The sequence below is a fragment of the Saccopteryx leptura genome, chromosome 2, assembly GCF_036850995.1.
Source record: "Saccopteryx leptura isolate mSacLep1 chromosome 2, mSacLep1_pri_phased_curated, whole genome shotgun sequence".
In the NCBI taxonomy this organism is placed as follows: domain Eukaryota; kingdom Metazoa; phylum Chordata; class Mammalia; order Chiroptera; family Emballonuridae; genus Saccopteryx; species Saccopteryx leptura.
The window spans coordinates 380,822,288-380,848,794 of record NC_089504.1 but is presented as its reverse complement, the minus strand read 5'-3'; the positions used below and the strand labels follow the sequence as shown (position 1 = coordinate 380,848,794).

The window sequence follows — 26,507 nt, the reverse complement described above, 5'->3', positions numbered from 1 at the left end:
GGGTGGGGGTGGAGAAGCAAATGGGCGCTTCTCCTGTGTGCCCTGGCCGGGAATCGAACCCGGGACTTCTGCATGCCAGGCCGACGCTCTACCGCTGAGCCAACTGGCCAGGGCCCCCAGCCAGTTTTTTTGGTAGAATGTCCCATCATCTAGGTTTGTCTTATTTTTTTTTCATGATTACATTTTTTGCCTTTGGGGCAGAAATACCAAGTGATACATGTTCTCCGGAGGTCCACAATTTATCCCTTTCCTGGTGTTTTATTTCCCTTCATTTTTATTTAATATACAATGCAACACAGCCTTCTAGTGTATAATTTGGTAAGTTTGGATGTGTATACGTTTGATGGTGACTTTGATCACTTGGTTAAAGTGGTGTCTTTTAAGGTTTCTTCCACCGCAAAGTTACTATCTTCCCTTTGGAATTCATATCTTGGGGGGAAAACTTCCAACTCTAAAACAACCCTCTTCCCATCTTTTTTAGCATCCATGATTTTTTGCCTGCAGCAGTTAGTGTTTTCTGCCAAATGGGGTATTTTCTATTTCCATTATTCCTTCTACATTTACTTACTGGAATTCCGGTCTAAGGAAGAGTGGTCCCTTCTCAATTTACTTGTATTCTTTCTTTCTTGAGACTCCTCATACAGTATTAGCAAATGGAAAAGTGCTAGACAATTGAGGATACTTGTCCTTTTTTCCTAACGATACGTTTAACGATTTTAACTGCAAAATATCTGTGTGTGAACAGTCTCGTCTGCACTGTCTAGACTGGAGACTGCCCAAGCCCTGAGACCACCTCAGCGCTCTTCGCACCCTGCGTTCCTGTGCTCCCGGATTCCCGGCACATCCCGCATCAAACCCCCCTCATTCCCGGCGTTCCCCGCGCTCCCCTCTTCCCGGCATTCCCAGCGCTCCCTGTTCCCAGCACTCCTCGCGGCCATCGCCCTTCGCGCGGCGAGCCCCGCCCGGGCTGCGACCGTTAGCGCGGCCGCGGCCTCAGCGTCTGGTCCCGCCCATGCGGCCGCGCTATTGGGCTGCACGCTGAGGCCGCGAGCGTCCTGCGCCTCCGATTGGCGGCCTCCGCAGCCCGCTCCGTGGTTTCCCCAATGTGGGGCGGCCGCGCCCAAGGATTGGCCGCGCGCCGCCAAGGCCCGCCCTCCGTCCGCCCGCGCGGCAGGCGGGTCCCGCCGACCGGGGAGAGCCTGGGTGGCCTTCTGGTTGGTGGTGGTGGCGGCCGGGCCGTGAGGGTCTCTCTTCTGTGGTCGGGCTGCGGGCAGCTCCGGCAGGCCGCAGGCGCCGGAGGTAGGTGCGGGGCGCGAGGGGCGCCCCGCTGGCTGGGCGGGCGCTGCGGCCTAAGCGAGTGCGCGCCCTTACCTCTCGGTGGAGGGCCGCGGGCCCGGGCGGCACGGCGGGGCGGGGCGGATGGGCGTGAGGCGGGCCTGGCCATGCGGAGTTTCGGTCTTTGTGTAGCTTTATTGTGGCGGGCCTGGAGAGCGCGGGGGGGTTGGGACGGTGGGGGACTGCAGCTGGGGGGCGGGCCCTGGGCTCAGGTGGCGCCGAGGCCGGTCGTTTTCCGCCCCGGTTAACAGCCCAAGTGTAAAAAACCCCTCGCCCTGTGGGCCCGTGGCAATAGTAGCATCACTTTCAGGCGGGAAAGGTATGAACAGGGTAGTGCTCGCTAAGGACCCTGCGGGAAATCTGAGAAGTTGTCCAAGTCTTTTCCTCCACTAAATGATCGTGGATTAAGTATCATGTAGATAACTGGAATGTGGTTTTGTTATAACAATGATTACGGTAGAAATAAATGTAAGGTGCCAACCTGTTGACAGTGATACCTGTCAAGTATCATCCGACGGACTTGGGTTGCTTCTGGTAGGAATTTGATTTACCGTTTTTTGCATGCATGCACGCATGTATGTACCTTGTTATCCGGTGCTCAGCAGTTCAGTCTAGCGTTGGTGATTGCGAGGCCAACCACTAGGACGGAACCTTGTTTCCTGGCAGCAGAACGGACTTCTCAGTCATCCGGCTCTGGGCAACCCTATCACAGGCCTTCACTCACGAAAGGGAGTGAACGGCCAGTCGGTCGTGCTGCCTGTGAGTATAGGATATGAGGTCCGTTGGAGGATGACAAAAGGAATGGATGAGGTCATACTGCTGCTGGGTTGGGCGGGAAGCTGCAGCAGGAGAGCAGCCACAGCATTGTACTATAATTGCCCACCGGTGCCTCCATGCCAGCCCAGTAAGTGGACTCCAACGAAGGATGCTGTCCAATTGTGTGTTTTACCCCTGTGTCAGGGACTCAGGGAAGCCTGCTGTGAGTCTGCTGCTGGCTTATGGTCCACTTGGCAAGCAAGGTTTGCATCTGTGTGTTCAATCAGCTGAAGCAGTAGTGAGGCCAAAGGCAGAATGAACCATCCTTTGAGCCCTATATGGCCAGGCACTGTGAGGGACAGTTCTCAAGTGTTTTTTTATAGACTAATTGTGACCTTGGGGGTAGGAAGCATCTGACTGGTTTGCCCAGTCATGGCCTCTCATGTAGTTACCCTCCCCTCTTTGGTGATCTCATCCAGGTCCCTGGTTTTAATACCATCTCATTGCCATCTCCAGCCTTCCATCTGAGCTGCAACCTTACCTTTCTAGCTGTTTTTTTCAGTTCTCCATGTATTACTTTGATGCCAAGTAGCCATGTCCAGACCTACACCCCCATCTTTACCCCAAGTCACTCCTTGCGCTGCCTTCACCACCTCAGTGCACGAGAGCTCTATTTTTGAGTTTGGAGTTACCTGGGTTCCTCTCAAGCCTCCATGCAACCCTCAGGACTGTTTCTCACCACCCCTGGCTTAAGCCTGGTGAGCTTCTTAACTTTTTTTGCTCTCTCCTTTGCCCCTCCCCCCAGCACCCATCTAAAGCTTTTCTGTAGATAGAATGGTTCTTTTAAAATGTAAGATGGTGTAAAACTGAGGCAGTACAGACTGGAAACCAGCTTGTCCGGGTGTTAAAACAGCTCCACCAGTTTCTAGCTGTGTGACCTTGAGCAGATTGCTTAACCTTTCTCTCAGGTCTCCGAGCTGGTGAAAGAAAATGCATAAAGCACTTAGAATAGGGTCCTGCTGAGATTTGGCTGCCAGTGCTTGGACCTTCCTGTCCATTGGCCCATCTTAAGAGCCAGAGTTCTGGTCTTGCTTACCCTCACTGACTAGGCCTCCTCTCATTCCCCCTTAGCACAGTGCTCTCACCTGCCACACCACATTCCTACTCCAAGGCCTTTGTTTTTCCTCTGTGTGCTTGGAATGTCTCCTCACACCCCCAGTACCCACCTGGTTCACGGGTTCACTCTTCTTGCCTTCAGATGGACCCTGGCTCTGAGGCCTTCACTGTCAATCCTTTTGGAAGCTGCCTCCTCTTTCCCAGTTCTTTGCATTGTTTTCTCTTGAGCACTTCTCAGTTTTTCTAAGTTGTTACTTGACCATCTTTCCTGCTATTACGTGAGCTCTATGGGCAGAGATTTTGTCTGATGACCTTAACACCTAGAATAATATTTGTGTGTGTGTGACATAGAAGATGTTCAGCAAATACTTGTTGAATGAGTCGAGAAAGCTTGCAGAGGAAAAAGTAAGAAACTTGGCCAGGACTACCCCACTGTAGGGCTTTGTGCCTTGACCTGTTGTATCCTGGGACTTTCCTGATTTCTGGAAGAGTGCATACTTTCTAACCCTGTCTCGTGGGCCTTTTCTAGGCTTCCCTTTATCAGTTATTGTCATCTTTGTTTTGTGCTTCTACAATGGCTGCTTCTTAGCCTTTTAACACAGTAGCAGGTGTTCTCTGCCCTGTATTGCCATTTGTTTTCAATCCTTCTATCTCCTCTTGTGTTTTTCATTTTTGCCTTTTTTTTTTTTTGGCTCCCAGAGTCATAGAGTGGCTTTAGCTGGAGTCTGGGCAGACCTACCAGGTGCTGTGAGATTTGGTCCTGGTCTGATCTATGGGCATGCTGACCTACCTGTCCTCTTAAAGTGATCTTTCTTGGTTGCCAGGAGACTGGCTTTACTCAGTGTTTCCGGTGCCTTTCTGGCTGCAGCCTCCTTAGCATTTACTGCAGTTCAGTCTTTATCTGATGTCATCTATGTGCTGCATTTCCTTCATCTTTAGCACCTTTGACAGACACATCTCTGGGGAAGATGCTGTGTTAAGTATCATTGAAATCAGAACAGTAAGGACATCTTAGAATCTTGGAATTAGAGTGACAGCTCGGTGGTCATTGCCTTTCCATCTGTGTCCAGGTGGTGAGGATCTTGTTCACTGTAGTGTCTCCCTTGGAGTAGATGGTATTTGCTGAATGAATTGATTAAATCTAAGCAAGTCCTTAGTTTTTGTGTTATGTCCTTCAAAATACAATCACTATGCTCTGTCCCTGCAGTGCAAACTTTTTAAACGTGTTATGTTTGCTGATTCCTGTCTGTGCAACCAGTCAAGCTGCCCCATGTGCGTATATGGGCATGCATGTGCATAGTTGCACCCGTGTGCATGGCATATTCATATGTGTGTGCATCTGCACTCTGTGCGTGCACCTGCATGTGCTTCTGCTCTGCTGCCCAAGCCTCCTACAGACATCTAAGTTTTGGATTCTTTCTGAGCTGCTTTTTTGGCCTCATATCAGCCCTTTTGTTGTGCTTCCTCTGGAGTGAAGTTTCTCAGAGTTGTGTCCTCAACCTTCTTGGTTTGTGTTCACTCTCTGGGCAGCCTCTCTTCTGTGGTTTTGATATGACTACTACCTCGCTAATGCCCCCTCTCTCTGGGCCAGTCAGTTCAAGAGCTGTGCCCTCAGCACCTGTTGGACCAATCTCCCTGGAGGCTTCATCTACTCTCCTCTACAGGCTCCTGTCTGAATGCTGGAACACGTGTTACTCCAGGGGGAACCTCATTTGCTTTCAGTTCCCTTTTGTCTGTGCTCTTTACCTGGTCAACAGAGCAGTTACTTCTGTGTCTTCACTGTTCTTGAAGGCTCCTGTCCCTCTTCCTGCCTTGGCCCTCTAGCCTAGAGGACTCCTCCAATGCCTTGGGCACAGAGACTGTGCCTGGCAGAGTGGTCAGTCTCCTTTCCCAAATAGGGACTGAACTGTGGCATGAGAGTCACATCACCCTTGGTGGCTCATTATTGCCCCCAGGATGGAGCCAGGCTCCAGATGGCACTTAGAACCCCCTGTGCCTTGGCTCCAGCTGTCTCCTGCAGCTGCCCTACCAACCCTGGCCTGGCTCCCTTCCCACAGCCACCACTCCCTCCTCTACTGGGAACAGAACCACGCCACCTCTGGCGACCAGCACGCTGCATCACTGTCCCGGTCTACGTGCCACCTTGTGGGCCCAGGAGAGCCCTGGGGTTCCAGGGTAGCAGAGCGCCTGGCCGTACCTCTGAGGCCCTGGTGCTGCAGAGTTGAGCTGAGGGTCTCACGCTCACCCTCTGACTGAGCCAGCTGTAGCAGGTGAGTAGATTGATGTTGCTCTGATGGCCAGAGGGAGGCCGCACACTTTCTGTGTGTTCTGGAAAGGGCAGCCTTGCACCACATGCTTGCTTACCTAATCAGCTGAGTTAAGGGAATGCTACGGTAAAGTTTAGTGTACGTTTTTTAAAATCATTGTGAATCTTAAGATAATATTTTTATGTTTCTGAAGTAGGAATTGCAGTGGACAATTAATAAAATATTTAACTTTGAACTTATCATTTAGGTTCTGAAGAAACAAAGTAAAGGTAGTTTGTTTTAAAGCCTAGAAGTTTCTCTTAGGCAGTATTATTTTCTTTACTACACTGTTAATAGCACCTGACTCTTGGTACCAGGGAAGTGGAAGGTTTCTGTCATTTTGTGATGGTGTTTTTAAATCTCTTTGCAGGTAGAAGAAGAAAGGTGCCACTTTGGCATGAAGACAGACTCGCTTAGTCGTCAGTCTTTTAAGCTGAGTGCATTGTGATTTCCAATAATTGAGGCAGTGGTTCTAAAAGCTGTCTACATTAATGAAAAGAGCAATGTGGCCAGCTTGACTAAGCCGCCAGCGTGTGCAGCGCGGGCAGGACGGCACCGGGTCTCGACGGACTTGTGCATGTTAGCTGTATAGATTTATGTAAGGTTTTTAAAAACTGGTCTTTTAAAATAGTCTTAACCACTTTTACTATGGAGACATGTGAGAGTCCCTCTCCTCTCCCGCGTGAGCCCGCAGGAGAAACGGTGATGGAGAAACGTGCTTGCCCCCTCCAAGCGCTGCCCCGTGAACAGTCTCCACCACCTCCCCTGCAAACGTCCAGTGATGCAGAGGTAATGGACGTTGGCTCTGGTGGTGATGGACAGGCCGAATCCCCTGCCGAGGACCCACTCAACTTCTACGGAGCTTCTCTTCTCTCCAAAGGATCCTTCTCTAAAGCCCGCCTCCTCATAGACCCGAACTGTAGTGGCCACAGCCCGCGCACCGCCCGGCACGCACCTGCGGTCCGGAAGTTCTCCCCTGACCTTAAGTTGCTTAAGGATGTAAAGATTAGCGTGAGCTTTACCGAGAGCTGCAGGAGTAAGGACAGGAAGGTGCTGTATACAGGAGTGGAGCGCGACACTCGCGCAGAGTGCAGTCTGGCCCTTAGCCCTGTCAGTGGAGACGTGCATGCTTGTCCCTTTGGCGGGAGTGTTGGTAACGGGGTAGACGTAGGGGGTGAGAGTGCTGATAAGAAGGATGAGGAGAATGAGCTGGATCAGGAAAAGAGAGTGGAGTATGCAGTGCTCGATGAGTTAGAAGATTTTACTGACAATTTGGAGCTAGATGAAGAAGGAGCAGGCGGGTTCACGGCTAAAGCAATCGTGCAAAGAGACAGAGTGGATGAAGAGGCCTTGAATTTCTCCTACGAGGTATGTCGGTGACCTCTCCTTTGGAGTGCTCTTAACAAAACCCAAAGAGAGGTGTTCGGGAACTGCAGCATCTTATGAAAGCTGATGTTGCAGAGAGAAAAAAGCTCATACGAGGTGGAAAAGAGACAGCTATAAAAAGTCCAGACTTTAAAACTTTAATGAAAAGTTTGGCTGACAGGTTGGCCTTGTACCTTTTACCCATCTGAGTTCGAAGTTGCTGCTGAGACGTGCTCCCTGATGGTGTGTCTGGATCAAGCCTTTTAGCCTCAGTTGTTGGTTTCATCTTGCTTGCTTTTCAGATGATCATGCATCATAAAGGCACACCTAGGTCCCTTTGAGAGCATCTCATTTTTGTGTCCATTTTCACTAGTGTCCTTAAGTTTGCCCATGGTGCAGGAATGCAGGTGCTGAGGCTATGGTGTCTGAACAGTATGTTTTGCAGGATGATTTTGACAATGATGTTGATGCTCTGCTGGAAGAGGGCCTTTGTGCTCCCAAAAAGAGGAGATTGGAGGAGAAATACGGTGGAGACAGTGACCATCCATCTGATGGAGAGACAAGTGTGCAGCCAATGATGACCAAGATTAAAACAGTGCTCAAAAGTAAGTTGGCAGGGTTGTGAGTGTTTGCAGAAGTGCAGGTTTGAGAGCCTTTGGCCTACCAAGACAGTGTTCTGGGCATGCTTTTGAGGGTAAGATAATTATGTCTGATAAAGGGGAAACAGGACATAACGGTGCACCCAGAAGCCCTACCACCCAGGTGCAGATTGTGGCGTGTGCTTTGGAAATCAGAGAGGCTGGTGTTTTGCAGAGGAACTGGGAGGGACCCCTGAGGAGGGGACATGGGTATGTTCTGGGGACAAGACCAGCACAGTGTGTGTGGAGGCAGAGGTCAGAGGTGGGTGCTCAGCATGGTGATAGGTGAAGGTCGAGGTCCAAGTTCTGGATTCATTTGCTGTTGGGGGAAGCCACTAGAAGCAAGCAGGTGTTGGGGGGAGAAATAGATGGCGAATAATCTCATGGTAGTGTAATTGCTCTCAAAATGTTAATTGCCTAAAAATGTTGAAACTAATGATTTGTTTTTTAAAACAGATCTAGAAATATATTTTTAAAAATTAAAAGACATTGATAACTTGAAAAAGATGTATCTTAGTAACTGGGGGAAAAAAGGAGCAAGCAGGTGGTGTTACACAATTTTTGTCTAAAAGCACAGCTCCTGTGGCCTAAGCATGGCATTACACTTGGATTTGGGGACAGTGGGCCCAGAGGTTTGTTTGTGTAGTCCCTTTGCCAGTGCAGTGCCAGTTTGAGAGAAGTGTGTTTGTTTCTGTCTGTCCTAGTCTGGAAGCACTTGTGAGTGCCCAGGTGGAGATGTTGGGCTGGTCAGTTAGACAGTGGAGAGGGGCTGAAGAGATGCATGGGGACTCAGGTGAGCAGACAGGTAGCACCTTAGGCTGAAGAGCAGGGTGCAGAAGGCAGTTGAGGTATGGTGGAGAGGTTTTTTTTTTTTTACAGAGACAGAGTCAAAGAGAGGTATAGATAAGGACAGACAGACAGGAACGGAGAGAGATGAGAAGCATCAATCATTAGTTTTTCGTTGCGGTTCCTTAGTTGTTCATTGATTGCTTTCTCATATGTGCCTTGACCGTGGGGCTACAGTAGACTGAGTAACCCTTTGCTCTAGCCAGCGACCTTGGGTCCAAGCTGGTGAGCTTTGCTAAAACCAGATGAGCCCATGCTCAAGCTGGTGACCTCAGGATCTCGAACCTGGATCCTCCGCATCTCAGTCCGACGCTCTATCCACTGCGCCAATGCCTGGTCAGGCTGATGGAGAGGTATTGAGGGCAAGTGATGTGCAGTCTCCCCTGGCTATGGAGTGGACATGGCAGTGGTGGGCAGGCAAGTGTCTGCCCATGTTGGCTAGTGGTTGGAACAGAACAAGGGTTGGATGCATTGATTACAGATGGAGATGAACTTGGGTTTCAGCTTCTGAGAAGGGATTGAGGGCCTCTGGCAGGTTTGCTTTGTGCTCTTTCTGAGGTTTCAGTAACCTCATTCTAAGTAGGTAAAGCCATGTCCTGAGCAGTACTCAGGTTAGCAGTATGCCTACCACTCGGCTTGTCTGTATGGGTGCTGCCTTTCCCTTTGCAGCCTTTTTCCACCTGGAGCCATGCTTCCCTCCCAGGAGGGAGTTGCAGCTTTGTCCTCATGCTCACAGACTGCATAGGAGCAGCATGTGAGTTCTTCAGACAGCCCAGGAAACTTGGTGACTACTCATTGTCATAAATGAGTGGCCTGGATGCACCTGTGTTCATGTTGTGTTAGGCTTGTATTTCATTTGTTTCTTCTGATTTAGCCTAAAGCTGCTGAAAGGCAGCTCCTTGGCCCTGGCTCACTGGGGAGAGTGACAGCGTTCGTGCACTTCTGACGTGCCTCACTCTCTCCTAGGGCCATCCTGACACCAGCTGTCCAGTATCAGCCGTGTGTGGGTTGGCCCTCCTTGCTGGGTGGGGATCATGTACTGGGGTGCCACTCCCTTTTCCTCGAGAATCGTTGGTATTGTTTTCATTAGTATATATTTTTGTAGATTTTATTTGCTTTTTTTCCTTTTGTTTCTAAAATTTTTAACTTAATCCCAGAACCTGTATGGAAATTAAGTTTTAGTTAAGCCTTTGCCTTATGCTTTTCCCAGCAGCTGGGCCTGGTGTCAGGTGGATAACAAGTCTTGCTTTTTATTAATGACTTCCTATAAAGCAAGGAAGGGGCTGGGAGTAGTGTTTTGTTTGTTTGGTTGGTTGGTTGGTTTTTTTTGAGGGGGCTAGTGTTTTAAAACTGATTTAAAAATTCACAGGTTTGAAGTAGTGTTTTGTGTGCTGATGAGAGTTTTGCAGCTTAGTTACAGTGAAGACTTGTCATCTGGTCACAGGAAATAGTGCTCAGCAGACATGCAGTTTCTTAGAAAAGCTTACCCAGCCAAGGCAAGGAGGTGAGCAATCGAATGTCCACTATGCTCACCATCTGTGGAGGCAAAGCCGAGGCTCCTTCACACACTACATGCTGTTTTAGGCCCAGTACTATAGCAGTGAGCAAGCAGAAAGCTCCCTGCTGTCATAGACGGTCTTAGATTCTGTTGGTTAAGCAGGTAATCAAGAACAACGAGAACACTTTTTCATACACAGGAGGTGCCGGGAGGTGCCAAGCAACAGGCAAGGCTGGAATAGGTTCTGGCTGGAGGGTGGAGCACTTCCCTACTTGCCAGTCCTTAGCGGTTCTTTTCAATATTTGGTTCATTTTAACCTTTTTGGGTTTTTTCCTGCCATATGTCATCATTTTTTAAAAATCCCAAAAGTTCTTAAGTTTTTCAAGTAGGATGTTTTTCTGTGCAGGTCGTGGCCGCCCACCTACAGAACCATTGCCTGATGGGTGGATCATGACATTCCATAATTCTGGAGTCCCCGTGTACCTACACAGAGAGTCTCGAGTGGTCACCTGGTCCAGGCCATACTTCTTGGGAACGGGAAGCATACGGGTGAGGGATGCATCAGTCATGAATTTAGTCTTATAAATTAACAGATAAGAATATCACATCTGCACACATTGCATCATAGCCAAGCTGAGGCAGGTGAAAGACAGTGGATATTCAGACTTTCAGAGTCATCCTTATAATCTGTTGCAATTTTATTATCCACAGAAACATGACCCTCCTCTGAGTAGCATCCCCTGTCTGCATTACAAGAAAATGAAGGACAATGAGGAAAGGGAGCAAAATATTGAGCTTGCCCCTAGTGGGGAGGTGTCCCCTGTCAAGCCCCTCAGCCGATCTGCAGAGCTGGAGTTCCCCCTCGAAGAGCCTGATTCAATAGGGGCCGACTCAGGGCCACCAGATGAGAAGGACCCCTTGGGGGCTGAGGCCGCCCCTGGGGCTCTGGGGCAGGTGAAGGCCAAAGTTGAGGTGTGCAAAGACGAATCAGTTGGTAAGTTTCCAGAGTGAACTCTCTTTCCCCTTTGCCTCCTTGTACTGTCTACAGGGATGCCACTACCTTCCATGCCTTCTCTGGGTCCTCTTTTGCTGAATGCCATCTGTTTCTAGTTAAGTGTATGAGGAAGGGACAACAGGGACCTCTGTCTACTCCCGAATGTCTGGAAAGGCCCATCACCCTCATCTTTGGAGAGCCTGCGTGGGTTCCATGCTCAGGCCCCTGCTCCCAGGCTCTGCAGGGGCCACATGGCCAATGCTGCTATGGAAATGGCTGCTATCAATATAGACCAACCATTTTCTCTGGTCACTTTTATGTTTTTTCCTTAAGTCTTCCGTTTTTTCAGTAGGATGTTTTGTGTGGCATTTTGGTTTATCTTGATGGGCTCATAGTGAGTTTCTTCAATCTTCAGGCTCAGTGTTGGGAAACTGCCACTGTTCTGTGGGCATTTCACATTTAAGTCCTGCAGTTGCCATTTGGGTGTGTGTTGGTGTTTCTCACTCTCTCTTCTTAGCTTAGTCTTACTCATTCAAGTCTTAGTTGTCTCTTAAGTGATAGCAAATTGTTTTAGCCCACCTGCTGAATCTTTTTCAAAGAGAATTTCACATTTTCGGGATTTTTGATTGTATTGCTGTCTGGATTGTCTCATAACTATTGCATGTGAGGGACCCTGTAAGAGCTAGAGGGATGGCTTCTGTGGGGTAAGGGAGATGCAGTGTCCTGGTTGGAGCCTTGGACATTTGGGGAAAGGGCAGGGTCTCACTGGCCCCCATTTCCCTGATGTGTAGACTTCAATCTCCTCTCAACCTGTCTGCCTGGTGTTGGCTTCTTCCCTCATCAAAGTTGGCTTCTTTAGTCTTCTGTTGATATGTTGGATTTTTTCAGAGACCTAGCTGGAAGGGAGCTCTCCTTTTAAGACGATGGTTTGTTTTTTCATACCATCTTTTGTGCATGTATGTGTAAATGAATGTGTTCCTGTTTTTGTAAGACACCTACCTCCAATTTTTTTTTTTTTTTGACAGAGAGTCAGGAAGAGGGACAGATAGGGAAAGACAGACAGGAAGGAAGAGAGATATGAAGCATCAATTCTTTGTTGTGGCACCTTAGATGTTCACTGTTTGCTTTCTCATACGTGCCTTGACGGGGGAAGGGTACAGCAGAGTGAGTGACCCCTTGCTCAAGCCAGCGACCTTTGGGCTCAAGCCAGTGACCATGGGGTCATATCTATGATCCCATGCTCAAGTCAGCGACCCTGCACTCAAGCTGGTGACCCTGTGCTCAAGCCGGAGACCTCGGGGTTTCGAACCTGGGTCCTCTACGTCTGTTGCTTTATCCACTGCGTCACCACCTGGTCAGGCCCTACCTCCCACTTCTAATCTCATTTTTTATGAGAGGTGACTACTGGTAACTTATTCCCAGACTCACTTCTGCATTGGTATGTAAAGAGATACGTAGTTTCAGTTTATAATTAAGTAGTTGCAAGTATGTTGTTTGTAGCATTTGTGTTTTTGTTTCGTTTTGTTTTTTTGTTTTTTTGTTTTTTTTTCCTTTCATTTTTCTGAAGCTGGAAACAGGGAGAGACAGTCAGACAGACTCCCGCATGCGCCCGACCGGGATCCACCCGGCACGCCCACCAGGGGCGAGGCTCTGCCCACCGGGGGGCGATGCTCTGCCCATCCTGGGTGTCGCCATGTTGTGACCAGAGCCACTCTAGCGCCTGAGGCAGAGGCCACAGAGCCATCCCCAGCGCCCGGGCCATCTTTGCTCCAATGGAGCCTTGGCTGCGGGAGGGGAAGAGAGAGACAGAGAGGAAAGCGCGGTGGAGGGGTGGAGAAGCAAATGGGCGCTTCTCCTGTGTGCCCTGGCCAGGAATCGAACCCGGGTCCTCCGCACGCTAGGCCGACGCTCTACCGCTGAGCCAACCGGCCAGGGCTGTAGCATTTGTTTTAAAAGGCTACATCTCAGTATACATTTCAGCCTGCCTACGTAGAACCTTTTCTGGTACTGCTTTTAGGGTTGGGCATGAGCCATGGCACACTTGAGTGATTGGTAGGAAGCAGGCAGAAACTAGTGAGGCTGGTGGGAACTCTAGGAAGTTCTGGGAGAGAAGGAGTAATAAGTGTAACTGAAAGTGGGAGGCTCCCTAGGGACCTCACTGAATAGTTGGAGCGAGGGGTACTTGGCAGAGGCAAGGCACCTGGGTGAGCTGTGGGTCCGAGTCAGGGACCAAGTGGGAAGAAGCATGGTGAGTGCCATAACCTAAGCTGCTTGGGCATGTTGCTGAATTTGGAGGCTGCCACGGTGGCTGGAGGGATGAGAGCAAGTTGGGCAGTGGGTGCACGGCTCCCCATACTGCTGTTGGCACTCAGGTACTTGTTTTGATACAGAAGGAAAGGCCCTGAAGGCCATCTTTTATTTGTTTTGTTTTTTAATCCTTATTTTTGTTGTAAATAAACTAAAAGTACTTCCCAGAAGTTTGTTCACAAGGCCCTGCAGAATAATTTTAGTTGGCTGAGTGAAGGGACCTAATTCTTTGCTTTCCATGCCCTTCAAAACAAGGAAAGAGCAGTGGTTATTGTGTGGTGGAAACTGTCTGATGGGCAGTGCATCACTGTCCAACTCACTGGGCAGAAGAAATAGCTTAATTTGAAAATGAGTAATTTGATTCTCTGGCAAATCTTGTACAGATCTTGAGGAATTTCGGAACTACCTGGAGAAGCGTTTTGACTTTGAGCAAGTTACCGTGAAAAAATTCAGGACTTGGGCAGAGCGGAGGCAGTTTAACCGAGAAATGAAACGGAAACAGGCCGAGTCTGAGCGGCCCATCTTGCCGGCCAATCAGAAGCTCATCACTCTGTCTGTGCAGGATGCACCCACGAAGAAGGGTGAGTTGGGGCTTATAAATTGTAACATCGGCAGAATGGTTATACTGTACTGTTATTTTTCATTTGATGTTTTTAAAATGTGTACTTTGTGTGTGAGTTGCATTTTAATTCAGAGCTTGTCTTTACCCTGTGAATCCAGAGATCCAACACATTCATGGCATTGAGTCCCTAATTCAGTGACTTGGTAACTTGGATGGTGCCAGGTCTTGAGTGCTAGCTTGTAGTGGAGTCCTCACACTGTTGTTGAGATGGTCCTTCTTGTCACAGAGTTTGTCATTAACCCCAATGGGAAATCCGAGGTCTGCATCCTGCACGAGTACATGCAGCGTGTCCTCAAGGTCCGCCCTGTTTATAATTTCTTTGAATGTGGTAAGTTTGAATTTCCCTACCTCAGTCCTAAAGTCACGTACCTCATTTTTGGTCGTGTCTGGGGAGGTGGGAGCTGGCTGCTAGGTGGGATAGAAATGAAAAGGAAAGGCAAGAAGGCAGTTCATTATGGGAATCTGTCCAGTCTAACGATCCTGATTCCCCTTCATTTGTTCACACTCACTCCTTCACCATCTTCCTTTGTCCCTTGCTCTGAGGAAGGCTGCCCACTGTCTCCAGGCTCCCTCAGATGGATTAAGAGGCTTCAGGCTTGTGCTTCCCACAGCTCTCTCCTGTCCATCCTCGGCACACCGTTGTGAAACCAATTTGTCTTCCCTTGGAAGCTAGAACCTTTCATTGTTTATCATGTTGTTTCTTTGGCTCACTACATCTGTGCATCCCTGCCCCTCACAGTCCTCTGTCCATCTTTCACAGACATTGGTCTCTGTCCCTGGTGGTTCTGCCTCTCACCTCATTTCCCCTCCAGCTCACTATCTTATGGCACCCATTTCTCAAAATTTTCCTGGAGTGCTCTCTCTGCCTGTTGACCATCTCAGCCCCATCTCAGTGCATTAGGAAGTCCCCTAGTCTCTGCCTTCCAGTGGCAATCCTGACCTCACCTTGTCCAGGGTGTGTGTGTGTGCGTGCTTTTAATGTCTTGGTGAGCATGTTTTAAAAAAGTAATTTTAATTTTAAGAGAACCCAAGTGAGCCTTTTGGTGCTTCGGTGACCATTGATGGTGTGACCTATGGATCTGGAACTGCAAGCAGCAAAAAACTTGCGAAGAATAAAGCTGGTAATGTGTCTGCTTAGGTGTCAGAGCCCCAGGCTTCCCGCTGTGCCTGCCCCTCCCCTTGGCTGGGGGGTGCTGAGCAGCAGCCCAAGTGGGAGGGGTGTGGGTGGGTGGGGGAATCCATTTTATTTAGGTAATTATCTATTTTGATTTTTAAAAATTATGTGCTCATTGGGAAAGATTCAGATACAGTAAAACCTGTCAAAAGTAGGAGGTCTCTACTGATTGGCAGCTGGGTTGAAACCTCCCACCCTTTTCCCCCCTGCTCACAGAGCTGATTGGGCTGTGCTCGGCACACGTTCTAGAGTGGGTTTGTATTTAAACCAAGCAAAATGTGGGCATGCTGGGAGATGAAAAACAGGTGAATCAGCATGCTGTTGGCATTCTCTTCAAGTGGTTTTGACATTTGTGAGGACAATTTCCTAAGTCCTTCAGACTCCAAATTTGGGACTGCCACTCATTGAATATAGCATAGCAATTCTGTGGGAAAGCTTATGGTTTTTGCTTAAAACCAATTACTCTTTTTGACTGTGTATGTGCTGTTCACTTTTGTGCCCAGCACTAGTTACTGGCATTCTTTTCCAGAAGCCATTGCCTCAGTGTCAGGGTTGTTTGGCTTATTCTTAGAAGTGGGCTCACTTCTAAGTGAGTGTTACAGGCTGGGGGTTAGGTACACCACAGGCCCTGGCACCCATAGGTCAATTCTTGAAGTTTTTACCATTCTCATTGTCTTCCAGAACAGCTGTTTCACAGAGTATGAAGTATGTCAGTTTTTTCAAAGTATCATTAGGTCTCAAGGTCGGTGAAAGTGTTTTTGCTCATAGGACTCAGAATTTCCCTTGGTGTCGCTTTCTTTTGATGGTGTTTGCTGAGGACAATTGGAATAATACACGATTGTCTGTCCCTCCTCTGTAAGGCTGTGCTGGGCTCACATACTCTGCCCCATTCTCCAGGAAGGCCTGTTGTCCATTTTTGAGAAATTCTGGCAAAAGACCTTTTTTAGCTCGACAGACTGGGTGTTACCAAGGTCTTGAAGCAGATAACCTACAGAGCAGAGCCAAGCGTGGAGGGTGGAGACATCCTGGTGGCAGGACCTTGCTACATTCTTCCTCATGTGCAGAGATCCACTTCTGCACAGACCCCGGCTACACTAAACACCTACATTTGGATGTCTTGCTAGCACTACAAACCTAGAAGTTCACCCCTCCCCCCTCGCCTAGTGCTCCACTTCCCCATTCCAGTGGTGAGGGAACCCCATTCCTTGCTCATTCAGGCAGCTGTGCTTAGCATGGAGTTATCCCTGTGCTCTGTCCTGCAGACATTGTCTCCAGAGGGTTCATTTGATCTTGCTGCTTCTCCCCCATTCATGCAGCCTGCTCAGTTCTTGGTCCTCCCTACTTGGTCCAGGTTTTGCTGAGCCATTTGCTTGCATGTCACATGGTTCATTTGACATGCTGATCTCTCCCTAACCTGCTATAAGTGCCTCAGGGCGAAAGTGACTCCTGCACTGTCTCCTTTCCTTAGGATGTGTTCTTTTCAATCCTGCACTGTTCTTGTTTCTAAAGCACTCCTCTCTGAGGCCCCTGCTCCCCTCTGAACCACGGGGGTCCCTGGCCCTCCCTGCAGAGAAGCCAGTGTGTAGCTCACTCTGTAGTTGGGAAGCAGCCTGGGCCCAAGCCCACATCATCAGTGGTTTTTGTCTTTTTTTCCTTTTCTCATAGCCCGAGCTACGCTGGAAATCCTCATCCCTGACTTTGTTAAACAGACTTCTGAGGAGAAACCTAAAGACAGTGAAGAGCTTGAGGTGAGTGTCATGACCCTGCTTTGTTTGGAGCTGTGACTCCAATGGAGACTGTCCTGCCCTGATACTGCAGGCGGTGCTCAATGATTTAATCATACAAGCTTCAGGTGATGCTGTTTGTTCATAATTCATAAAAGGGCAAACTTGTTTATCTTTATGTAAGCAGGGAAAAACATGTCATTTTTGTCAGATTTTTGTCCCCTGTGTTTTGTAATTGGTAGTAGGAAATTGCTTGTGCATGCTAAATGTATTTGGAAGTAAATCCAGATCTCCTTATAGTAGATCTGTGGTGGGAATGAACCTTTGAGACAGTCTACAAAAGTTAGATTGTTCTTTATATTAAGAACCATTTAAAACTACTTGTGAACCTTTCTTGGGTAGGTCTGATTCTATGATTTCTAACAAAGGTTTCTCAGACTCTGAATAATGCATTTTTTGAAATTAAAAAGCTTTATTGATATAATTTAAATCAGGGGTCAGGAACCTATGGCTCACAAGCCAGATGTGGCTCTTTTGATGGCTGCATCTGGCTCGCAGACAAATCTTTAATAAAAAAATAATAACGTTAAAAATATAAAACATTCTCATGTATTACAATCCATTCATTTCCTACCACTTATGTTCATGATTGCGGGTGGCTGGAGCCAATCACAGCTGTCCTCCGGGACAACACCAAATTTTTATTGGGTAATGCGTAATGTACACGGGTCGTTGTATGGCTCTCACGGAATTACATTTAAAATGTGTGGTGTTCATGGCTGTCTCAGCCAAAAAGGTTCCCGACCCCTGATTTAAACTATACAGTTCAGTGCATTTTTGAATACTTAAGAGTTGAAAGACTATCGCAACACTCTGAACTCAGAATATTTTTTCAATCACTCCTAATTCTTTCCATTCCCTAGCCCCTCAACACCTGGAAAACCACTAATCTACTTTCTGTCTCTATAAATTTGCCGATTATGGACATTTCATAGGAATGGAAGGAATCACATTACATGTGGTCTTTTGTGACTGGCTTCTTTCACTTAGCATGCTGTTAGCTGTGGATCTTATTAAATTGAGAACGTTTTCTTCGACTCCTGGTTTGCTGAGTTTTTGCCAGGAATAGATGTTAGATTTTCTCAGATAGTTTTTCTATTTCTATTGAGATGATTGTGTGGTTTTTGTCTTTTACTTTAGTAGTATGGTGATATATCACAATTGATTTTTTTTTAACATAAACCTTGCATTCCTGGGATAATTACACATCCCATTTGGTCATGATGTGTAATTATTTTTGTGTTGTTGGATTTGGTCATCTAGTACAGTGTTTTTCAACCAGTGTGCCATGAGACATGGTCAGGTGTGAGTATAAATATATTTAGAAACTATATTATTAACTATATGTATAATATGTACTGTGTTAGAGTGTCATTTTGGTAGGTGGTGTGCCCCAGGACTTTGTAAATGTAAAAAATGTGCCGCGGCTCAAAAAAGGTTGAAAATCACTGATCTAGTATTTTGTTAAGGACTTATATAGCTATGTTTATTTTTCAGGGATGATCTGTAGTTATTTTGTGATGTTTTTGTCTGGTGTTGGTATTGGGGTAATAAAGAAGGAGTTGGAAAATGTTCTTTCCTCTTACATTGTGTGAAATAGTTTGAAGGATTGATGATTAGTGCGCGCGCGTGTGTGTGTGTGTGTGTGTGTGTGTGTGTGTGTTATTTTTCTGAAGTGAGAAGTGGGGAGGCAGAGAGACAGACTCCACATGCGCCCATCTGGAACATTGCTCCGCTGCAACCAGAGCCATTCTAGCACCTGAGGTGGAGGCCGTGGAGCCATCCTCAGTGCTGGGGCCAACTTTGCTCTGATGAAGTCTTGGCTGCAGGAGGGGAAGAGAGAGATAGAGAGAAAGGAGAGAGGGAAGGGTAGAGAAATAGATGGGCGCTTCTCCTGTGTATCCTGGCCAGGAATCGAACCTGGAACTTCCACATGCTGGGCCAGTGCTCTACCACTGAGTCAACCAGCCACGGCCTGATCTTTTTTTTTAAAACATTTGGTAGACTTTACCTGTAAAAACATCAGGGTCTAGACTTTTATTTTAATTTTAAACAATTTATTGATTTTAGGAAAAAAGAGAAACATTAATTTCTTGTTCCACTTATTGATAGATTTATTCATTAGTTGTTTTTTGTATGTGCCTGACCCCAGGTATTGAACCCACAACCTTGGCATATTGGGACAATGCTCTAAACCAGTGGTAGTCAACCTGGTCCCTACGGCCCACTAGTGGGTGTTCCAGGTTTCATGGTGGGCGGCAGCTGAGCAACCAAAGTATAAATAAAAAGATAGATTTAACTATAGTAAGTTGTTTAATAAAGATTTATTCTGCCAAACTTAGCGAAAATCCAACATAAAGTACTTGGTAAGTAATTATTATTATATGCTTTAACTTGCTATAACTCTGCTTTATAAATTTTTTAAAGTTACTTCCCTACTTTATAAATCACCATTTCTGTGGAACTGGTGGACGGTTAGAAAATTTTACTACTAACAGAGATATAAAAGTGGGCGGTAGGTATAAAAAGGTTGACTATGCCTGCTCTAAACCAACTGAGCTACTGAGGCCAGGACTAGGGCCTAGACTTTTCTTTGTTTGAAGTTATTCAGTTACTATATAATTCAGTCTTTTAAACTTGTTTTATATCTATTCGGATTTTATTTTGCTTCAGCCAATTTTTAGATTTTGTGTCTTTCTGGAGATATTTATGTATGTTTGTATTTTTGTATGTATGTATGTGAGAGAGGGACAGGAAGGGAGAGAGCGTAAGAAGCAACTCGTAGTTGCTTTTTACTTTAAGTTCATTGATCTTTTCCCTATGAATCTTGCCTAGAGCCATGCCAGTGTCACCTTGCTTAAGTCAGTGACCTTGGGTTTCATTTTTTTTTATGACAGAAACAGAGAGGGACAGATAGGGACAACAGGAAGAGAGAGAGATGAGAAGAATTAATTCTCCTTAGTTTTGGCTCCTTAGTTGTTCATTGATTGCTTTTTCATATGTGCCTTAACCGGGGGGCTACCGCAGACCGAGTAACCCCTTGCTCAAGCCAGCGACCTTGGGCTCAAGTTGGTGAGCCTTGCTCAAACCAGATGAGCCGGCGCTCAAGCCCATGATTTCGGGGTTTCAAGCCTGGGTCCTCTGCGTCCCAGTCCAAACACTGTATCCACTGCACCACCGCCTGGTCAGGCGACCTTGGGCTTCTCATGCCAGCGATCTTTGGGCTCAAGCTGGTGAACTTTGGAATTGTGTGGATGGATGATCCCCTGCTCAAACCAGTGACCCTGTAACGAAAAGCCTGTGCCCAGAGCAACCTCAGCTTTCTGAGATGATGATTTATCCACCTTACCACCACTGGTCAGGTTGGGAAGTTTTCAATTTGATATAGGTTATCTAATTCATTGGATACAGTTCATTGTATTTTCTTTTTGATCTTTTTTATTTGGCAAAGTTGTGATGTCCCTGCTTCCATGCTTGATTTTAGCAGTTTGACTTTTTTTTTTTTATAGAGACAGAGAGAGAGTCAGAGAGAGGGATAGACAGGGACAGACAGACAGGAACGGAGAGATGAGAAGCATCAGTCATTAGTTTTTCGTTGCGCATTGCAACACCTTAATTGTTCATTGATTGCCTTCTCATATGTGCCTTGACCGTGGGCCTTCAGCAGACTGAGGAACCCCTTGCTCGAGCCAGCAACCTTGGGCTCAAGCTGGTGAGCTTTTGCTCAAACCAGATGAGCCCGCACTCAAGCTGGCGACCTCGGGATCTCTTCCGCATCCCAGTCCGACGCTTTATCCACTGTGCCACCACCCGGTCAGGCAGTTTGACTCTTTAACTCTTGGTCAGTCTAAAGTTTTGTCAGTGTTGATCTTTACAAAGATCCAAATTCTGGTTTTTTTGTTAACGTTTCTTATTTTTTTATAGTGTCTTAAAGTTAGTAATGATGTGAGATTTTCTTTTTATGTATATAAAGCTTACAGCTATAAATTTTCTTCTGTGTACTATTTTAACTGCATCCTGTGAGTTTTAGAGTGTTGTTTCTGTTTTAATTCATCTCAAAGAATTTTTCTAATTTCCCTTGTAATTTCTTCTCTTAACCATTGGTTATATATTTGTGAGTTTTCCAGATTTTCTTTAGTTATTGATTTTAACTTAATTTCATTGCAGTTCAGAAAGTTTGTATAATTTCAGTCAATCTTTTAAAATTTATTTTGGCCTGTTTTATGACCTAACATATGGTCTCTCCTCGAGAATATTCCATATACACCTGAGAAGAATGTATATTCTGCTGTTACTGGGTGGAGTAAACCAGGTGTCTTTTAGGTCTAAGTGGTGTGTGCTAGTTGTTTTGTTTCCTTGTTGGTCTTCAGCCTAGTTCTTCAATCCATTACTGCAAGTAGATATTGAAGTTTTCAGGTATTGTTATGGAGTTTATTTCTCCTTTCATTTCTGACTGTTTTTGCTTTATGTATTCTGGGACTTGTTTGGTGCATATATGTTTGGGATGTTTGATATAATAAATATATATACATTTGGTCTTTGACTTAGGTTCCTGGGGCAAAACTAATGTAGTACAATAAGTTGTTACTTTTTTTGTCACCAGTTCTTGAAATAGCTCCTGATCGATAAAGGTGAATGGAATGTCTTGTTATTCTTAATATTCCCTTTTCTACTACACTGGATTTTATTTATGTTAACGAAGTGACTTTTGGAAAGCCCCTAAGGATTGGTGGGAGAGGGGTAGTTGCCAGGGGAACCTAACATCTAATTAGAGGCTTTCAGCCACACAGTTCATTCTGCCACCACCCCCAATTTTCAGACTTGGGGCTAAAGGGGCTGGAGGTTGCATTACTAATGGTTGGTGATGTAACCAATCATGCCTTCATAAGAAACCCAGCAAGTGGTGGTCAGGAGCTTCTGGGTTGGTGAACTTGAAAAGGGCACCAGACATTCTGCACCCCTTAACCATATACTTTGCCCCATGCCAGCGATTTTCAACCGGTGTGCCACAGGATTTTTAAAATATTTATCACTTGACTGTTTAGTCAGGGGCACTGACCTCTTTTCCCTTAGATTGTCAGATAAAAAATGACAATAGCCAATACATAGCCATCTGGTGTAAATTATACCTTTGTTTTGGTCAGATCGTCAAAAAATGCAATGTTGGGTTTTTTTTGGTGTGTCACAGAATTTTAGTAATTAGTTTGTGCCACGAGATGAAAAAAGGTTGAAAATCACTGGAATAGGGCAATGCAGGTAGTTTACATTTTTAAAGAATTGGTCTGTTTTGGCCCTGGCCGGTTGGCTCAGCGGTAGAGCGTCCGCCTGGCATGCGGGGGACCCGGGTTCGATTCCCAGCCAGGGCACATAGGAGAAGCGCCCATTTGCTTCTCCACCCCCCCCCCCCCCCACTCCTTCCTCTCTGTCTCTCTCTTCCCCTCCCGCAGCCAAGGCTCCATTGGAGCAAAGATGGCCCAGGCGCTGGGGATGGCTCCTTGGCCTCTGCCCCAGGCGCTAGAGTGGCTCTAGTCGCGGCAGAGCGTCGCCCCCTGGTGGGCAGAGCGTCGCCCCTGGTGGGCGTGCCAGGTGGATCCCGGTCGGGCGCATGCGGGAGTCTGTCCGACTGTCTCTCCCCGTTTCCAGCTTCAGAAAAATACAAAAAAAAAAAAAGAATTGGTCTGTTTTATCTAAATTTTCTAATTTGCAGATGTTGGGCCCTCTGTGGTGCTTCCTCATGGTCTTTCGCTGTCTGTTGGCACTGATCACCCTGGCTCTCCTATGCTGTTCTCCGTGGGTCACTTATGCCCTTTGCCTGTGCTCTCTTGAGTTGGAGTCCCCACTCTCTCCTGCTAGGTTAAACTGTCAGCAACATGTGGCCATGGCTACTTGGTAATTGGTGTGTAGGCCTTGGTCAGAGGCTGTTGGATCTCTTTGGGCTTCTAGCACACACGCTCAACGTGCGCCGGTCTCAGCTCTGTCAGGGTAGGAATCTAGAGCTACAGGGTATGTAGGTTCTGCAACTACTTGGCCATATTACAGGGTCTCAGCCCAGGTGCTGACTACTGGTTAGAGAGTGGACCTTCATAGACTGAATGAGAAAACCAGACACTGCTGATGGGTTGGTTCCTTGGTTGGCCATTCAGAGTGGGTCCAGGGCCTGACATCTTGAGTAACTTTTCCTAGAAACTGATCCATACTGATGCGGGAGCTTGAAAATGGAAGTGTCTTGTGGGGACCTGTTGGAAGACAAATAGCCAAATGATAGCAAGAGGATTTCCTGCTCACAGAATCAGCAATACTCTTCAGAAACACTTTCATTCCTCAACTCAGTCACAGGGAGGGTGCCTGCCTCCTCACTATGCCAGATGGCAGTAGAGGAATCCCGCCTTCCTGCTCAGAGCAGCTGTTATAAGAAGAGGAGAGGGAGATGAGGAGAACGCCATATGGAGATGGGAGTTATGCTGCCACAAGCCGAGGAAAGCTTGGGGCCACCCAGAGCTGGAAAAGTCAAGGAAGGATCCTATCCTCCCTGGGAGGCTTCAAAAGGAGTCTGACCCTGCTGACATCTTGATTTTGAACCTCTGGCCTCCAGAATTGAAAGAAAAGAAATTTCTGTTGTTTCAAGCACCCAGTTTGTGGTGCTTTGTTATGGTATCCCCAGCTGACTAACACAACTACCACTGGGGAGGTAGGCCATGCTCCTGAGTGGCATCCTCTATTTACCAGAGGCTTTGGGGTCAGAACCACTCCTGCTGGTATCTGTCTTTGTTGTACAGAACTTTTTTTCCTTAACTGGTTAAGTGATTTTCTGTTAACCCTTGTTAACCTTTCTATTCTTTGGTCACAGTAATCGATTTTAAATCCAGGAAGACTTTGTGTTCAAGACTAGAGCCCAGCCATGGCCTTTGCAGCTTTCAGAGAGTTTGGCTAGTTACAGTGCAGCTTTTTTCTGGCATACCTTCTCTCTTCTTCAATCTCATGATGATTTTCAAGTTTTTTCCCAAAGATTGTTCATCTTTAGATTTCTGACTGTGAAATCTAAAGGTTCAGATTCAGGGCTGGCTTTAGCTCAGCAGGTCCTTCATGTTAAATTCGCTTGCTAAAGTTTCAGATTCAGAAACGGCTCCCCAGGCTAGCTAGCTGTGCAGCCCAGGCCTCACTGCACCAGTTTCCCACCCCATTCAAGGCGCTCTTTCCAGCCTGGTGCAGTGCAGCGCCTCATTCATGTCTCAGAGGCTGGAGAGTGAAGTGGGTGGTGTGAGTTGTTCCATGAGGTAATGAGGACAGGAACCACTTGGGGAAGCAGATAGCGTGGGGAGCAGCTCTGCAAGGCCAGCACTCAGGTGTGGCTGCTTTGTTTCGTAGTATTTTAACCACATCAGTATCGAGGACTCGCGGGTCTACGAGTTGACCAGCAAGGCCGGACTGTTGTCTCCCTATCAGATCCTCCACGAGTGCCTTAAAAGGTAGGGTGGGAGCTTCTTGTCATAAGTCGGTTGTGGGGGCTTCTGTCTGGGTGCCCAGCATCCTCACTGGCTGTTGATCCTGGCTCAAGATGCAGTGCTAAAGGTCGAGCCATTGCAAGTGTTCCGTGTGTGCTCGGAGCCCTTCTGCTTGGCGGTCCATCAGAACCCCATGGGATTGGGTTGGGTGTACTCAGAGAACCTCACCCTCTTCAGCTGAGAAGCAGTTTTGGGGAGATTTGGGATTTTCTTCAGAGATCTCTTAAAGAACTGTCTGGAAGCCATTTTATCCTCCTCAGCTGAGGTCACCTGTTGTCTTTTTTCTCTTAAAGAAACCATGGAATGGGTGACACATCCATCAAGTTTGAAGTGGTTCCTGGTAAAAACCAGAAGAGTGAATATGTCATGGCGTGCGGCAAGCACACAGTGCGCGGCTGGTGTAAGGGTTCTCCTCCTCCCCGCCACCCACCATGCTGTCATATGACCATTTAGGGGTGTCACCCTGCTGGTACCCCTCTGTGTGGTCTCTCTGGGAGTTTTGAACCCTTGTGGCTTGGTCTTTAGCCACTGCCCTACTGTTAATCCTGAGCTCCAGCTGTGTGCACTGACTGCTACACTTGTGTCCACCAGCATCTCACATCAACATCTGGCACAGTCAGTCTGAGGCTCTACTGTGGTAGTCCTATCTAAGCTGTTTCTGTCCTTCTCATGGGCTTGGACTGGTCATTCTGGCTAGGCCATGTGTTCCCCTTCTGCCATCTCTGCCCCCTACAAGCCCTTGGTCCCTGCGGTGGTGGCAGCGGTGGGGGCGTCCTGCTCAAATGGCAGATACACTCTGCATTCCTGTGCTGGACATGCGCTGCCCCTCTGCCTTCTGGGGTTGTATGTGTTACCTGTGCTCATGACCTAATTTGGGTTTTGAAGTAACCACTTTTTAAAATACAATTTTAAGAGAAAACTTTGTATAAATGCTATAAACACAAAACTAGTGCTGTATAAATTAGAAGGTAGTACACAAGTTGACCCTGGTGTTGAGACCCAGTATGCCCTGCGATCCAGCAGACACCAGTCCCACTGAGAAGTGATCTTGAGCAGGTGGGTGGGTGGGGCATGAAATAGAGGCCAGATCCTGGTGCCAGAACTCCCTCCTCCCAAGTCAGGAGTGCCTCCTTGGTACCTGGTGTTCTCCAGACCTACTCTGCACCCCTGGTCCTGCCTTCCTTTTATTCAGAAACCTTCAAAGCACACAAACCCCCTCTAGATGCTTCTCTGAGCCTTATGGTAAAGCCTTCCTCTTGTGCCTGCTTCTCCAAGGAACCTCAGGCCACATGCTTCATGACCTCATTGCTGTTTGTGTCTGGAAATATGGGATTGTGGCAGGAGGGAGGACTCAAGCTGTGTGACCTTCCTTGGTCCTGTCCTGACCTGGAGCCTCTGGTGGGCTGTTCTCTGAGGTGGGGTCGGGGTGGGTCCTAGTCTGGGATTGTGAGATGCAAGTGCTCAGCTTGGGGGCGGAGCTCTTCTCTACCTCCTTCCCATAGAATACCCTGAGCTCAGAGGGAGACACAGATGAACTCTTTAGGCAAGGTGGTTGTGTGGACAGCTGGGTGTTTGTGACTCATGCCTATGCTTTCCTTCTGCACAGGTAAAAATAAGAGAGTTGGGAAACAGTTGGCTTCTCAGAAAATCCTTCAGCTGCTGCACCCTCATGTCAAGAACTGGGGGTCGTTACTGCGCATGTATGGTCGTGAAAGCAGCAAGATGGTCAAACAGGTAATAGGACCTCTCTCCCAACCCTGGAGTACACACCTGGGGTCTCACTGTCACAGGGACAGAGTCGAGCCACTCTGCTCTTGTTCATGGCTGCCTCTTTGGACTCTGCTGGGCCACGTCTGTGACTTTGAGGGAGTGGAGTCATCCCTGCCCAAGGGGCCTGGGCCTGGCTCTGGCAGTGTGGGGAGGGTATAGAGCAGCAGGAGATGCAGATGGTGAGTGCTGCCAGCCCTGAGACCTTAGTCCAGTGACAAGAGCCCTTGTGCTAATTTGAGGCCGCCCAGTGGTTAAGGGAGAGGGAGCATGCGAGGGCCGGCCTCTTGACTACGAACACAGTTACTCAGCTTTATTCCAACAGCTTGTGTGTATCATCTCTTTTGTTTCTGTTGCTTTTGCCAAGATCTTGAGATTTAATCCAGTACCAGTACCCTTAGGTTTGTGTGCTTTGTTGGGTGGGGGGAAGTACTGGGAGATGTGTTTACATTTTTTACTTTTCTCCTGATGTTTACAGAAACTGGGTTATTAGTACC

At 47.4% G+C, this 26,507-nt stretch overlaps 1 protein-coding gene across 2 annotated transcripts in view; it reads left to right on the top strand.

The window, feature by feature from the left end:
• Positions 1-1,146: 1,146 nt before the first annotated feature.
• DGCR8 (DGCR8 microprocessor complex subunit) overlaps positions 1,147-26,507 on the top strand; it is a 29,233-nt gene continuing 3,872 nt past the window's right edge. The window contains exons 1-13 of one of the 2 annotated variants that reach the window (XM_066365329.1): positions 1,147-1,299; positions 5,265-5,477; positions 5,884-6,881; positions 7,324-7,483; positions 10,267-10,409; positions 10,572-10,854; positions 13,545-13,742; positions 14,010-14,111; positions 14,806-14,904; positions 16,623-16,705; positions 24,107-24,207; positions 24,537-24,643; positions 25,850-25,977. In XM_066365329.1, the coding sequence (XP_066221426.1) occupies positions 6,162-6,881; positions 7,324-7,483; positions 10,267-10,409; positions 10,572-10,854; positions 13,545-13,742; positions 14,010-14,111; positions 14,806-14,904; positions 16,623-16,705; positions 24,107-24,207; positions 24,537-24,643; positions 25,850-25,977 (2,124 nt within the window). In that variant the 5' untranslated portion in view covers positions 1,147-1,299; positions 5,265-5,477; positions 5,884-6,161. Of the gene's footprint in view, positions 1,304-5,264; positions 5,478-5,883; positions 6,882-7,323; positions 7,484-10,266; positions 10,410-10,571; positions 10,855-13,544; positions 13,743-14,009; positions 14,112-14,805; positions 14,905-16,622; positions 16,706-24,106; positions 24,208-24,536; positions 24,644-25,849; positions 25,978-26,507 lie in introns of both variants that reach the window. The other variant, XM_066365330.1, reaches the window with a different exon arrangement.